At 38.7% G+C, this 14435-nt stretch overlaps 1 protein-coding gene across 1 annotated transcript; it reads right to left on the bottom strand.

Annotated features, from left to right (window-relative positions):
* Positions 1-246: 246 nt before the first annotated feature.
* Positions 247-3730, bottom strand: LOC147854959 (glucose-6-phosphate/phosphate translocator 1, chloroplastic-like). Its single transcript, XM_087331200.1, has 5 exons — positions 3111-3730; positions 1755-1980; positions 1204-1426; positions 886-1099; positions 247-606 (listed from the first exon to the last, which is right to left on the bottom strand). Exons 1-5 carry the CDS (start codon positions 3690-3692, stop codon positions 595-597), a joined length of 1257 nt encoding a protein of 418 aa, XP_087187326.1. The 5' UTR covers positions 3693-3730; the 3' UTR covers positions 247-594.
* Positions 3731-14435: the final 10705 nt, after the last annotated feature.

The raw sequence follows: 14435 nt of genomic DNA, 5'->3' as shown, positions 1-14435 counted from the left end.
TATAACTTCTATTGGACAATTTTTCAATGAGACAAATTGTCTTTAAAACTGATAGTACTTTTGAGATGAGGGTAAAAAGAACTTGTATTCTATATAATGTATTCAAATGCAGCAATGAGTACTTCAGTTGAGATAGAAAAGCATGTCACAATTCAATTACGATACCAAAACTTAGAATATGTTTATTGGACAATTGTGTACAGCATAATAAAAGAACAACGCTCTCAATGCTCATATTCCATCACCAAAAATGATATCTCATCTTTAGCTTTATTAGATTCTAAAATTTGGAGAAAAGGAAAACCCACATTTTCTCCATGTCGCCCTTGGCACCTAGAACTCCATAAGCACCTACTCAAGGTACTTGTCTTCCATTATTTTGGGGTTGAAGTGTAAAATTCTAGATTATATGCAACATAAAATTGTCACATACTAAGTTATAAATTAAATGTTCAGAATCATGATCATGCAGTAAGATCTCTGTCTCCAAGAAATTAACCAAATGATAGAAGCCGATATGTCAATAGAAAACCAGTAAAATATTTGGAACCTGCTCCCTTACTTAGGCCAGTTTCATTAATGTATTACACCTTTTTACTGTTTTGCCTGCAATTTAACAAAGAGTAGAATGTAACCTCAAAGCGACATGTTCTAGCAACACATGTGTAGCTATAGCAGAAATGGAAACCACCAAAACACCCCCAATTTATTGGGTATTTACCAGAATACCCATCTTCAGTGCCAAATCTACTTCTACAGAGGGGTACTTTGGTATTTTTTTACCTTAAAGGTATTCTCGTAAATGCCCAGTAAGTCAAAAGCATTATGGTGTTTTGCCAAATCAAAATAATTTAAGTTATTCATAATAATCTTAGATTTTTTTACCTGTGAATAGAGGAAGGTTCCCAAAATGGCAACTGCAGCACCAACCGCATTGATAGGTCGGACCGTAGTATGGAAGATTATGATTGATGATACTATAACTGAAACTCTCTTCATCGTGTTACCGATGCTGAATGTTAATGGTGAAATTTCATTCAGCGACATGTATGAGACTTGGTTGTAAAGATGATAGAACACACTCTGCGCGGCAACCCACCTGTATCATCCCAATGGAAGCTATTAATCTCAAATTAGGGGTGACCAAGAGGTAGTTACATCATCATAAAAGGCTGCAAAAATATACAATGAATAAGCATTTACCACACAAAATGAGGACCAATTGTCTGAATGGCTGCTTGCCACCCATCTACCCAAAGTTTGGGTCCTTCCACAGCAAAGGCAAAAGGGGTCAAAAATACTAGAGAGAGTATTGAAAGGCATGCATAGTAGTTCATTCCACCGACAGATTTTCCTTTCATGCCTTTTTTGGAGAAAATGTTGCGGAAAACAAATGCCAAATTAGAGATCATTGCGCCCATAAAGCCTGGATTTAAAAAATTCAGAGCATTGAAGTGAATACTCATCCAATATTGGTATTAAAATTGCGGAAAGTTTGAAATATCCTTGATAAAAAAATTCTTAGTTCCCCAAATGCCCTTGACTTTTCATTAATTCCAAATGCCCCTGGTGAATCACCGAAAGAGCAATATATCTGCTATTTTAGAAACTATATTGTCAAATCATTCCTTTCCTCTAGCTTATATGCTCATTCTCCTTTTCAGAAGTTGACCAATGGCCATAATAAAAATACCTAGGGCATCTAGAGAATAAAGAGTTTATTGGGTAATAATGCGTATCAGCAAGTAAAATACCTGTCATGTTGAAGTTTAGTTCTGTTAAGGCTGCAAGACCACAACCACCAATTATGGGTATTAATGAGAGGTAAACAGGCATAGGGAAGTGTTCGCCTAAAAGGAAACGTGAAACCAAGACGCTGAAAGCTGGCTCTGCGCTCTTTATAATGTGCGTGAATGAAACGGCAACTTTGGACATGCTCACAGTTGCAGCAACATGTCCTATTGTGTGTGCCAAAGCAACCTGATCATCATTGAGACAATATGAAGTTCAGAGATATAGTTTAGCACAAAATCAAAAAGTAAAATGTTATGCTTTAAGGACTCATTAAAATCTTCTAAAAGGTGATATGCAGTTATTCATTTCATGTTTTACAAGGGTTCACTGCAACACTTGCTTATTTCTTGGAAGTAGGCTCTCAATTGTGGCATGTGCTAAAAATATAAAGTTCTAAGCTGTTCAACAATTGTGAGCAAATCTTTCAACTTTGTGGCAGAAAATTAGTGGGCTATGGTGTAATTACTTGCATACATTTTCTTATTCTAGGTAGGCCATATTACTAGCAGAAAATAAACTTATCTCACCTGCTACTTTGAGATGTCCTACTAATTTTTGTGCGAGCTATAGTCTACTAACAGTAGGGACGCAAGAGCAACAACCAAATGTAATCTCTTCTAAATTGTGACACGTGCTGCAATTCTAGAACAGTTTACTTGTCCATGTGGTGATCATTAGGATATGTTTGTTTATTCTTGGAAGTAGAAAGACTTCATGCGGATGCATACGCTCTCAATTATTCAAATATAATGTTATCCCACATGTGACTAGAGATGGCCTACTAATTCTGTGTAAACTACAAAATATACTCACATGGTAGGAACAAGTTAAGCTTCTAAATTGTGAAGTTTAGTAACTTCTTGCAATTTTGCAATGCCCTGCCTACCACATGGTAATCACTTGGATAGATCTGCTTGGTCTTGGAAGTAGAAAAGACTGCTTAAGGTCACAATTGTTTTTACAATATGAAGATTTCTCAAGGAAATAGTATAAATCACCTAGTAAATGGCTCCAAGGACTTCAAGCAATCTCTTTAAAATGGTGAGTTTGTTGCAATAGTTTATTTGGCCATGAAGTAAAGTAGAAAAATTATTGACAGATTTGCTTGTTCTTCAAAGTAGAGAACAATGCATTGGTCCTGTCAACATTTGGATATGTTTGCTTATTCTTTGATGTAGAAAACAATGCATAGGTCTTCTAAGTTTACACAAATACAAGGATTATTCTCTCGTACAACATTGAGAAATTTTTGTTTTTCGGCTACAATCTCTATGCGTGTGTGCATGCGTGTGTGTGTATTATTATACACAACTTACAGGTGCAAGAGCTTTCCAAAAGTCAAGATCAACATCAGGGGCTTTGGCGATGCCAGTTATCCAAGAAGCAACCATGATCAAAGAACCCGCTGCAAGAGAAAGTGTAGAAGTTAACCAAGGGTAAGGGTAAGCATTCAGCACTTTCTTGTTGTATATGTTGAAGACGACGTTTAGAGCCCACCATGTGGCAAAGTAGATCCCGATCTTCACCTTGCTCATCGAGGGCTCAGATGATGTATCATGATCTTGAGTCGTAAAGGCATGATTTGAACTTGGAATAGACTCCAAAACACCATCCGATTCTCCTCCACTGTTATATGAAGCCTCAGTTTTACCCGTAATAGCAAATTTCCTAGAAAGGTTATATGTCAGTCCAGAACTGCCAATGCCCTTATCTAGTAAACTGGTGTTTCCTGAGAGGAATTCCTTCTTATTTGAAATTAGAGAGGGTGTTATATGGCCATAGAATTTTGTAACTCTGACATTTTTCTTCAGATTTTTAGAAATCAAAGAAGATTGAACTGTAATTTGCGAAGGAAATCTTGTGATGGTATCAGCCGTCATCACACAAGTACTTGCCATGAATAAATATATTGCAGCTTTCCTGTAGCAAGAAGTGCAAGAAAGAAAATTATTTCTTCTGAAAGATGAAAATCAAAATGGAGCAGTATATTGCCAGAATTACATGGATCTAGTGTCCCACTATTACAACAAATCCTAAAATCAATCAAAACTCACGAATTAGCAAAGACTGCAACCAAGAAAACAATTCCTTCAAAGAGGTCCGAAGACGTTGCACAAGATAATATCTCTAAATATACTCTAACTTCTACTGTTCTAAATTTACCAAAGCTCAAAAACCAAGCATGTGTTCATCATGAAGATCACTTGAGTAGTTATACATATTATGCATCACTGGACATAGAATTAGAGATGACCTCTCAGACAGACAACAAATTACTCAAACATATGGCATGAAATCTAAGATTTAGGAATCATCAAATTTTCATGAAAAAATAAGAGATTATTTCTCTGAGAAAGAAAATAAAGAATCCAAATTTCAAGCACGAAATCTAAGAATTATGAATTATCATTTTGCGAAAGAATTAGAGATGACTGCCAGATCAAAGTGTTAATACTTCAGATAAATAGATAAAATCAATATGGGGAAGCGAAACAAAAGCATTCAATCATGGTTTATTATTTGATAATAGTTTATTACAGATTATTTCTATAAGAAAGAAAGAAAGAGAGATTCAATCATTTGATGTGTTGTTTCTTCTAGTACATTGAGATCATGGAAAAGAAAGGAACAAATCAAACATGCAATTGTTATTTGGAGGAGAATTAGAGATATTTTATCCTAGAAAGAAACATAGAAACCAGATCAAGGATTTTTCTTCATCAAATTAAGAGATCCAAGAAAATATGGAGAAAAAGAAGGAAAATCATGTCTTAGGTAAAAAATCTGAAAAAGGAAAGGCAGATTTAATCAGATATCGGCTTTTTCACTCTAAATTAGGAGGTCAAAGAAAAGATGAAAGAAAAAGAAGCAAAATTCTAGCCTGAATAATCATTTAACAAAAAATTAGAGATGATTTCTCTGAGAAAGATAGAAGATCGAAACACAGTTGCTTCAAATTACAAAGAGGTCAAAGTTAAGAACGAAAAGCAATGTATTTGGAAGAAAACATAAGCGAATTTCAATCACGAACAGAGAAATAAGAAAGACAGACACATTTCTTTCGAATGAAATTGAGATCAAAGAAAAGACATGGAAACGGTAAAGAAAATACTCAGTAAATTTAAAGCATGAGCAGAGAATTAACGACGATTACCCTCGGAGGAGGAAAGTTGGGTTAAAAGTTTTTGCTTAAAAAATGAAGAGACGTGTAAAAACAAAGAAAAAAACAAGCCAAGTTGAAGCATAAGCAGAGAATTAAAGATGATTTATCTGTGAAAGAATGGCAGATTTAAGAAGATGAAAACATTTTTTGGCTTAAAAAGAGATACAAGGAAAGACTTGGAAACAAAGACAAGAAGAAGATAAGCAAGCATGAAAACTGAGAAGTAAAGTCGATTTCTCTGAGAAAGAAAATTCCAATAAAGAAGAGAAAAGAAATTACATAAAAGGAGGGAGATCAATTATAAACAGATAAATAGAGATAATGGTTTCTGAGAAAGAAATAACAGATGACCGAGGATGATTTCTTAGAATGAATGGATGAGATCAAAGAAACGATGACGGGGGAGAAGCAATTCTTCATTAAATTCTTGAAATCAAATAAACACATTAGAGAAAATAGAGACGAACTATCTGTGAGAGAGAGAGAGAGAGAGAGAAAGGAGAGAAAGATGCAGGGCTTACTTGGAAGTTATCACTGTCGGGAGGAAGCTCAGACAGAACAGGTGATGAAGATGGCGAAGCTGAAGATGAAAAGACGATGGTAATGAAAAGCTTGTCTTCTGTCTGTCTGTCTGTCTGTTCTGTGTGCTATGTATGTATGTATGTATGTAATGCATGCAATGTATGTATGTATGTATGTAATGCATGCAATGTATGAATGTCATGTATGTACTATATGTAATATGTATATACATAGTTTATGTATGAATGTATACATATGTGTTGTATCATCAAACTTGTATGTATGTAATGTATGCAATGTATGTAATGTATGTACTATATGTAATATGTACATGTATAGTTTATGTATGAATGTATATGTGCTGTATGTATGTATGTACGTACGTACATATGTATGTATGTATGTATGTATGTGTGTGTGTGTGTGTGTGTGTGTGTACGTATGTATGTATGTATATGTGTTGTATGGATGCATCAGTACAGTACGTAATATACTCGAATGCATTGGCAAACATTCTTTTCATACGAATGTACACGAATGCGTATGTTTATCATTGCTTTTTTTGTTTACTCTTTTTACCTTAATTTTCTTACCTTACAATAAATAATGAATACAAAAGTATGGCATTTACCATACTTCGAAGGTGTTTACCATATTAGAATGATTGAAACATTCTCGAATGTGAATACACGTATGATTCATACTATGGATGGATATATGTATGTGTGTGTATGTATGTATGTATGTATGTATGTGTGTGTACGTTGTCGCGGTATTCCGTGTGTACGTGTCGGATCGGGGTGAGACCACCAAGGTCTTGAACCAAGGAGTCGATGAAGAGAGAAAAGTGGGTAAGCGTACAGGGATTATCTTACTGGTTGCCAGATTCCGGATCGAAGAGCACTCGGCACATAGGCACATAACCGGACTCGGTCGTCAACAAAGCTTCGAGCTCAACAACACATGCACACACAAAACAGATGAGCCTCTGGTCGGGAGCATGCGGGCTTCCTACGTGAGCAAAGGCACTGAATCAGTACATAGCAAAGCAAGGAGAACGACACAACTCTGACACTCAAACCGACAACACCTCTCCCTCCAAAACGATGGATGTCTACAACAGTTCAAACCTCCCCTTTTATAACACAAAGGGAGGCCATTGCATCATGCATCATGACAACCATTTTCTATCACAATTCTTCCTCGATTCTCTCTCACATCATATCCTATTATTCCTCTCTTTCTATGGGACATTAAAGTACCCATTAACCATTCTACCTAGTACTTATATACTATGTCTATATTTACATGTCTTTGTACATTGGTCCTTGCTCATGTGCATACTTGCACACCCCCGTTCATGCACATCCGACTAGTTCTCTCCTTGTAGCCGGAATCCCCCACGACATCCACCCCCACCAAAACGCACATCCTCTGATATGTGCCGAGTAGTGAAGTTGTGGGGATTCTAGTTCGTTTTTCATTCGTCCTGTCCCGATCCTTTGTCAACCAAGTCCACTTCTGATTCCTCGTTCCGATCGGCATCGTCTTCCTCTATGTCTGGATCCGGCTCCGACTCATACCACTTCTTGAAGGCTTTTACTCGTTTTCCCCTAATCGGCACCGCGATCCTCGTCTCGTCGAGCTCCGCTAGATGGTATGTCGCATTGCCGTTGGCACTCGTCACAACGTATGGCCCAAACCACCACCTTGCAAACTTTCGGGTCGACCAGTGTTGGTTGTCGAGATTGTTGTTGTAGACCAACACCCAATCGCCTTCCTCGATCTTTCTTAGCCGCAACCAATGCGTTCGGTCGATCCGTCCTTTGTTCTTCATTCACGCCTCTTTCACCCGTTCTTTCGCTCGTTCGATGTCCTCCGATTTCCGCTTGAGTTGCCGGATCCTTGTTGACAACATCTATTCCCGACTCATCTCATCCAACCAAGCGATTGTCGTCCATGACGATATCGTTCTCTCCACTAGCATGATTGGCTTCTTTCTGAACATGAGTTCAATCGGCATATACCCAGTCATCGAGCTTTACATAGTTCGGTCGGCCCATAGCGCATAAGGTAGGAGTCTTGGCAGATTCCCGACCCGCCTGTTGTGTGCTCTTACAATCGCCTTCACGATTGGCCCATGTTCGTGCTTGACCTTCCGTTTGCCTCCAAATTGTATGTCGCCGTAAGGGAGAGCTTGACCCCTAGTCGGTCGAATAGCTCCTCGGCTTCTCGCGCGTCTAGCTCCCTTCGGTCGGCCATGATCTTCCCGACACGCTCATATTGGCAAATTATGTCCTCGATCAGGAATCGACACACAGTCGTAGTTGTCTTGTTCGACAAGGCTCAACCTTCTACCTGGTTCATCAGGTCTTCTCTCGCTAGCACCAGGTACTACATCAGCCCCACTCCCATCAGCATTGTAATTAAATCAACCATCCACTTGAAGTGAATGGTCAGCGGCTAAGTCAGCTGGAGCTTGTCCCTATGCCGGATTCAGGAATGCACTTGGCAACTCTCACACATCGACACGAAGTGGTGCACGTCCTTGTACATTCTTGGCCACCAATACCTCTCCTTGAGCTTCTCGAATGTGGCCCATGTTCCCCAATGTCCGGACCAGTGACTCTCATGGAACTCTGACATCAACATCGATTGGTTCTCCTTCTTCGTCACCACCCAGAGTGGTGTGCTATTTCGTTTCTTTGGGTGACGCCAAATTATCCCGTCCTTCAGGAAGAACCAGTACGCCTTCTTCTGAATTTTGCTTGCCTTCTTTGTCTCTGACACTCCCGTTGTCATCGAGCTCAATAACTGTCCAATCTAAAATCACTCCCCGTCGTAATCGTCCTAATTGAACTCGTGTAGGGTCGGAGTGTTTCACCCATTTGCTGACAACTAAGCCGACTCGAAGAAGTCCACGCCGACTTCTTCGTCTTCCGATACCATGTCATCTTCTCCATTGTATCGCGCCCTCGATAGCATGTTGGCCATGACATTGTCTTTCCCAGAGCTGTGTCGTATCTCTAGATTAAGGGACTTTACGTATGTAATCCACCTGAGCATCGCCAAGTCAGGAGTCACGAATCCAGATACCATCCCGAGAATCGGAATGCAGTTCGTCTCAATTATTACCTCTGTCTTGATCAGGTAGTCCTTATCGGCCTTTACTACCGAAACGATGCCCCATAGTTCTCGCTTAACCTAGGTGTATCCTCGTTGCTGCTCACTTAGTACTTTCGCACCGAATCAGATGGCGAACCGTGCTCCGGATTCATCCTCCTTGTTGATTACCCATCGGATTCGATCGTGATGAAGACCGGAGAGTTCTTCCCGAATATCGCTTTCCGGAGATCCAGTGTTGTTTTCAGCATCCCCTTTAGTCTTTGTACCACCTCTGAGTGCTCTTCTCTCCACTCGAACTTCCACCCCTTTTTCAACAAGCCATAGAGTGGCTCTGCAATGTGCGCATAGTGTGGGATCTATATGTGGTAGAACGCACGGGTCCCTAGGAATCGCCAAACCTCGGTGGTCGACATGCATTCCTCCTTCATCGCCGAGATGGGCCCCACCTTTGCCGGAGACGGTTTCCGACTGTATGGCCCGCACAGGTGACCGGCCACTAGGATCTCTGATTGACCGAATGCCGACAAATCCCCCGAGAAGGTGAGTCACACACCTCCGAGCCTCTACAATATCTTCTCGCAATTGGCGATATGGTTGGCCAGGAACTTCTGGCATTCGTCTTCCCCGACTGCCTTGTCCTTCCCATACGCCGGACATCCCTTTATCGGGATGTCATCCAAGAATGGCATGGTGATGTTTGGGATGCAGTTCCTCGGCACCTTATTCATCACATTCACCATGTGCACCACCGAATTTGTCCCTCCCTATGGTAGGGTACACATCCAACTAAGCCAAGAGGGGTCTGCATCGTCATGATGTCCCTACTTTCGACGGCTAGTTGGAATTGGTAGTACCATGAGTACAAGCCGCCGACCGAGTAGATCGACCTTCCGGCGAAGGCCTTTGTGAATTCGTCGATGGTCGGCCCTATCCCTCCATTTCGAATGGTCACCTTGTTGATCGGTTGTAGGTTCCGAATAAAGTGCAATGTGTCGTTCTTCTTTGGCACTGTGAACCACCAATTCAAATATGGAGCAATCGACGGTTCAATCAATCTTCCTCTTAAGTATCTCCATCAACTTCGGGATGTGAACTATCGGCACCGGAATCGGTTTCAGGCTCCACGGTACATGCGGTACCGCGAAGATCACTATCGGTTCGATTATTGTCGGATCAACGCACTTGATCTCCCCCAGCGAGAATGCAAAGGCCTTTCCGTGACTTTTGAGCATCCTCCGCGGGTAGTAGGAAGCCACCCCCACCGATCTTCAACTTTCGTAGTGTCTCGTCAGTGAACTAGTGTCTTATGCCAACCGGATCTTGTAAGCTCGGGTTGGTCGCAACCCCCTTCATCCTTCCCCATCTGCCCTCAAGTAAGGGTGCCGGACTTAGAACACATACATACATACATACATGCATGCATGCATACATAAAACACATACATACATACATGCATGCATGCATACATAAAACACATAAATACATGCATGCATGCATAAAACACATACATACAAGCATGCTTTTTGGGTCGGGCGAACAAGTCTGTCGATCGCGGCCACCATATCCATTCCTTGCGTCTTGTTTGTCCGGTCGTCCATAGAAAAAGAACGAAAGAAAGAAAAGGAAAGAGCATGTGGCACGAGAGATCGCACTAGACTTGCCCCTCGCCCCTGCCACGTGAGCACCTCTAGTCATGTTCACCCCTTGTGCCCTATCTCTCTCGCAACAAGACTTCTTTGGAAAAGTCATGTTTGCACCATTGCCCACCTCATCTTTCCTTTGCGGTTACAACTACAACCATTTATTGTGATCGTGGCACTTGATGGTTTTGCCAATCCATAAGATGTACACAAGACTGCATCACTTGGCCCGAAGAAGAATATGACACGAGACACTGCGAATTGCTTGTCCCGAGATGAAGGTTTATGAGATTATGATTTGTAATTGTGATGGTTCGGCTGTAGATTGTGATCTTTGATCAGATGAAGAAGGATAATATGAATTCGTAATTCTTCCTCTTCTCTATCTCACTCCCTAAGAATACAAGGCTAAGTTTGACATGGACATGAATGTCAGTATAATATAGATGTATGGGTGGTTAATTGAAAAAATTCTTCATAATCATAACCTTTCCATGGTACAAACTCTACTTGGATTGCATTCCTTGCTTGTCGAGTCTATTTCTCAATCCAAAACTATTTGACCCTAAATTTCAAACAACAATGATTCAATGACAAACACATTTTCTTGTACATGAGCATAGATTTTTGGGTCAATTATTGAGCTATATACTAGGCGTAGAAGGCACATGGTAACCTTCAAACCTTGGGTTTTGGAGATAAAAAACTTCGAGCCATTTTTTACGAGAAAATCATTTAATGACATGTTAGTCTAGATGGTCTTGGACTAAAAGAATAAATCATTTTTACAATGAAGGCAACATCAAATCCATTGCTTTTGGCTTGAATGAGTGATTGTAAAACTCTGCAACATAAGCTTTATCACATCAAAATGATGATGCTTATATCTTTAATATTTGTAGTTATAATCTTTTCGAACATATGAAGGCAAATGGATGGGTAGTGCCTTATTTGGCATGACAACATAGTGCTTAGGAACTAAGAAATGAATACAAATGAGGAATACATGATAATTAGGTGCAATGTGGCAATATAAGTGTTTCTTTTTATGTATTGTACTCACAAAAAAAGTTTGTAGCTAATTTATCATTCTAGTTCAAAATGTTAGAAACAATTATGACATGTACTAGGGGGAGGAAAAGTATCTTAGCCTTAAGCGAAATTTTATGAATTCACAATTTAGAGTTTGACAAAGACAAATATTGTGTGTTATGAGAATGCAAATTTGATTGGATCAAGTTTCCATCGCAAGTCAAGCTTAATAGTTACTATATGTGAACTTTATACAAGACACATGTGATTTGTTTTTCTATTGAATCTCAGTTTTGAACAATGTGGCTATATTTACCAACTCATGAAGTTTGCACGTGACCACCTCGAGATTTGCATAACTATGTTTGTGACCTTTTTGCTCATACAATTTTTCTCACAACATTTGCGACCATTTAGAGTTATATGCTCTCATTTAAATCTTAGTAGGGTTCACGCATTTCAACTTATGGGTCTATTGCATTTTTCTTACATATAATCTTTACCTCCATACAAATAACGTAAAATCTTACAAAGTGAGCATTTGAAATTAAAAATACGAGCCATTCGAATGCTCAAACCTCTAACAATTGTATTGACTCATAGGCTTCATGATTTTATTGTTTTAAGATTGAACTCATTCACATGTACTGAGAACAATCTAGCTTTTAATTATTTTTCTTTCTAGTCTTGGGGGGGGGGGGGGGAGATGCTCCTTTATTTAATGATTATCCAATGTTAGAAACCAGTATTGTTTGCCCTTCCCCAAATTTAATTTGAAGCACACAATAGCATGTCTGTAAAAGCATTCAATAGTGGTATCATGGTGCCAACATTAAAGCAAATGAGATATTCGCAAATATCATCTCTTCCACATTTCCATGCATTGTATTTTATACCCCTTAAAAACTTTGAAACCCATGAAAATGGGATGGACTTCATGCTCCTTCCATCCTATGTATATATCCTCACTTTCTTGATTGGAAATTACCCAAGTATGCTTGCTTGTTTCCAATGACTTATGTATGATCTAAGTCAAGCTCCTAATGTCACAGGAAAATTAATAATAAACATGTAATTAAGGTTCAAACTAGGACACAAATAGCAAAATCTTAATTAGGACATGGCCATATCTTAATTAAAAGTGTACTTAGCAAATGAAGACTCTAACCTTGACATGATTAGTGAATGCTCAATTTATAGTCAGAGAGTTGTTAAAAATCAAATAATCTCATGAGTGAGAACATGTTTGCTAATTATTATAAAATATATAATACAAAAAGAGCTTACGTACCGTGAATTTGTTTCCTTGTCATTATAAGACTATAGCCACCTCGAAGATGGCAAATTATGTTTCTAAAACAAAGATCAACCACATGGATGAGGAACAAACAAGGAGCCTATGAATAAAGTAAATATTATTCGAACATGCCTCAAACACAATCCTATGTAACAATCATTTATGGACCAAAATTGGGAGAAATTGCTCTCCGCAAGTCATGAATTGAAATATTGTTTTCTTGCAAAGGGGATGCCATCAAGGACAAGGCAGTAAACAAAATAAATCACTAACTAAGAAAGATGTACTAAAAGTGTTTTCTACGTTTTAGGATAGTAGAGTGATATGCGTATTTACACTAAAGGTTAATTTGGTGCACAATGGTGTAGTACCATTGCTAGTCATAGCTGTGTGGAAGATATTTATCTCGTGCTCTACTTACTTTTGGTGGTATTCAATGCTGCCCATATTTAATTGGGAAGTTCATCAAAAGGAAAGGACGTGCATACCCAATATTTCATATGAAATTCCATATTCCATTTTTTATTGGGTTTAGGGATATACCTAATGTTTCAATATTTGTGTCTTTGGTTACATTTTGGACACATATATCATATTTGACATCCGAAGAAGATAACACGACCTTGTCTCCCATTATTACACACACTTTCACAATAATGCATATTGTGAAACGAGTCATTGGGCAACAAGGGGTCCTTGTCTCTGTGTATGGGCGACTAACTACTTGTAAATCCCAAATTTTAAGCCTACATTGGGACCTTATCACATTGCTTCCCACCATCAAGCATACATGCAACATCACACATCTTAACGCCCACCCTTATACAAGTTCACGAGGCACCATTTTTTAAAGATAATGTATTTTGGGAGATTCGTGATTCAAATGTGTAACATTTTCAACACTTAGAAAATCAAGGTGCCACCAATCTAACCCTCACAATAGATATAGGTTCAGGTAATTGAGGGTTATTGACCATCATCACTATAACTTTATCACATAGTGGGACAATTGAACTTTTGATATAGGCAAATATGAACCTATAAAACAATAAACCTGCATTATAATAATTAAGAAATGGATCCTTACTTTCATATATTTCAAATACAATGGCTCTATTAAGCCATGAATTTCTTCAACACATACATACCAAACCTATTTTTCAAGTATCTATTTACCAAAGGCTTTATGATATAAAGGTTGAGAATAGAGTATATATACATGTGTGTGTGTAGATTATCGAAAACAATCATCTCTACGCAAGATGGATTGTGCATGAAATATTTTGACTATGATGATTGATGGAAGATAGAGACGAATCTTGTTGCAAACACAACCAATATGAATATATCTTGAAATCCAGTCATTTGTTCCAAAATTTCTAAAACCTAGTGATTATTGTGTGAGAGTTTCTTCATATTAGTTGAGCAAAATATGATAGAACCAATGGAGTCTAGAAATCTAGTGATTAGTTCCATAATCCAACAAAATATAAAACATAGTGATCAATGTACATGGGTTTCTTCCAACCACATGTATTGTCTAGTGGAGTTATGCAGAATCAATCATTCTTGAGCCCAGATAAACTATTAACACAAAATGTAGTTAATAGAGAGTGACTAGTGGCTTTCCTCTATAATATCCCCTCATCCTCATGCAAAACTAGCTACTTGGGTACCTTACTTCTAATGTCCATGTCCATGTTGTTTGAATATGGAAGATGTGAGGGTACGACAAGTACTTAACAACCAATTCCATATGAAATGCGATCAGAACGAAGGAATGCCAAAATGCATGGCATCAACTCCACAATGGGATGAGTTATGATCACAATGAAGGAGTAAATCTACAAGCAGATGAGTT

The sequence above is a fragment of the Azolla caroliniana genome, unplaced genomic scaffold, assembly GCF_043228905.1.
Source record: "Azolla caroliniana isolate FFs.n. ecotype wild unplaced genomic scaffold, voAzoCaro1.0.p SCAF_15, whole genome shotgun sequence".
NCBI classification, from domain to species: domain Eukaryota; kingdom Viridiplantae; phylum Streptophyta; class Polypodiopsida; order Salviniales; family Salviniaceae; genus Azolla; species Azolla caroliniana.
This window is presented reverse-complemented; position numbering and strand designations above follow the sequence as displayed.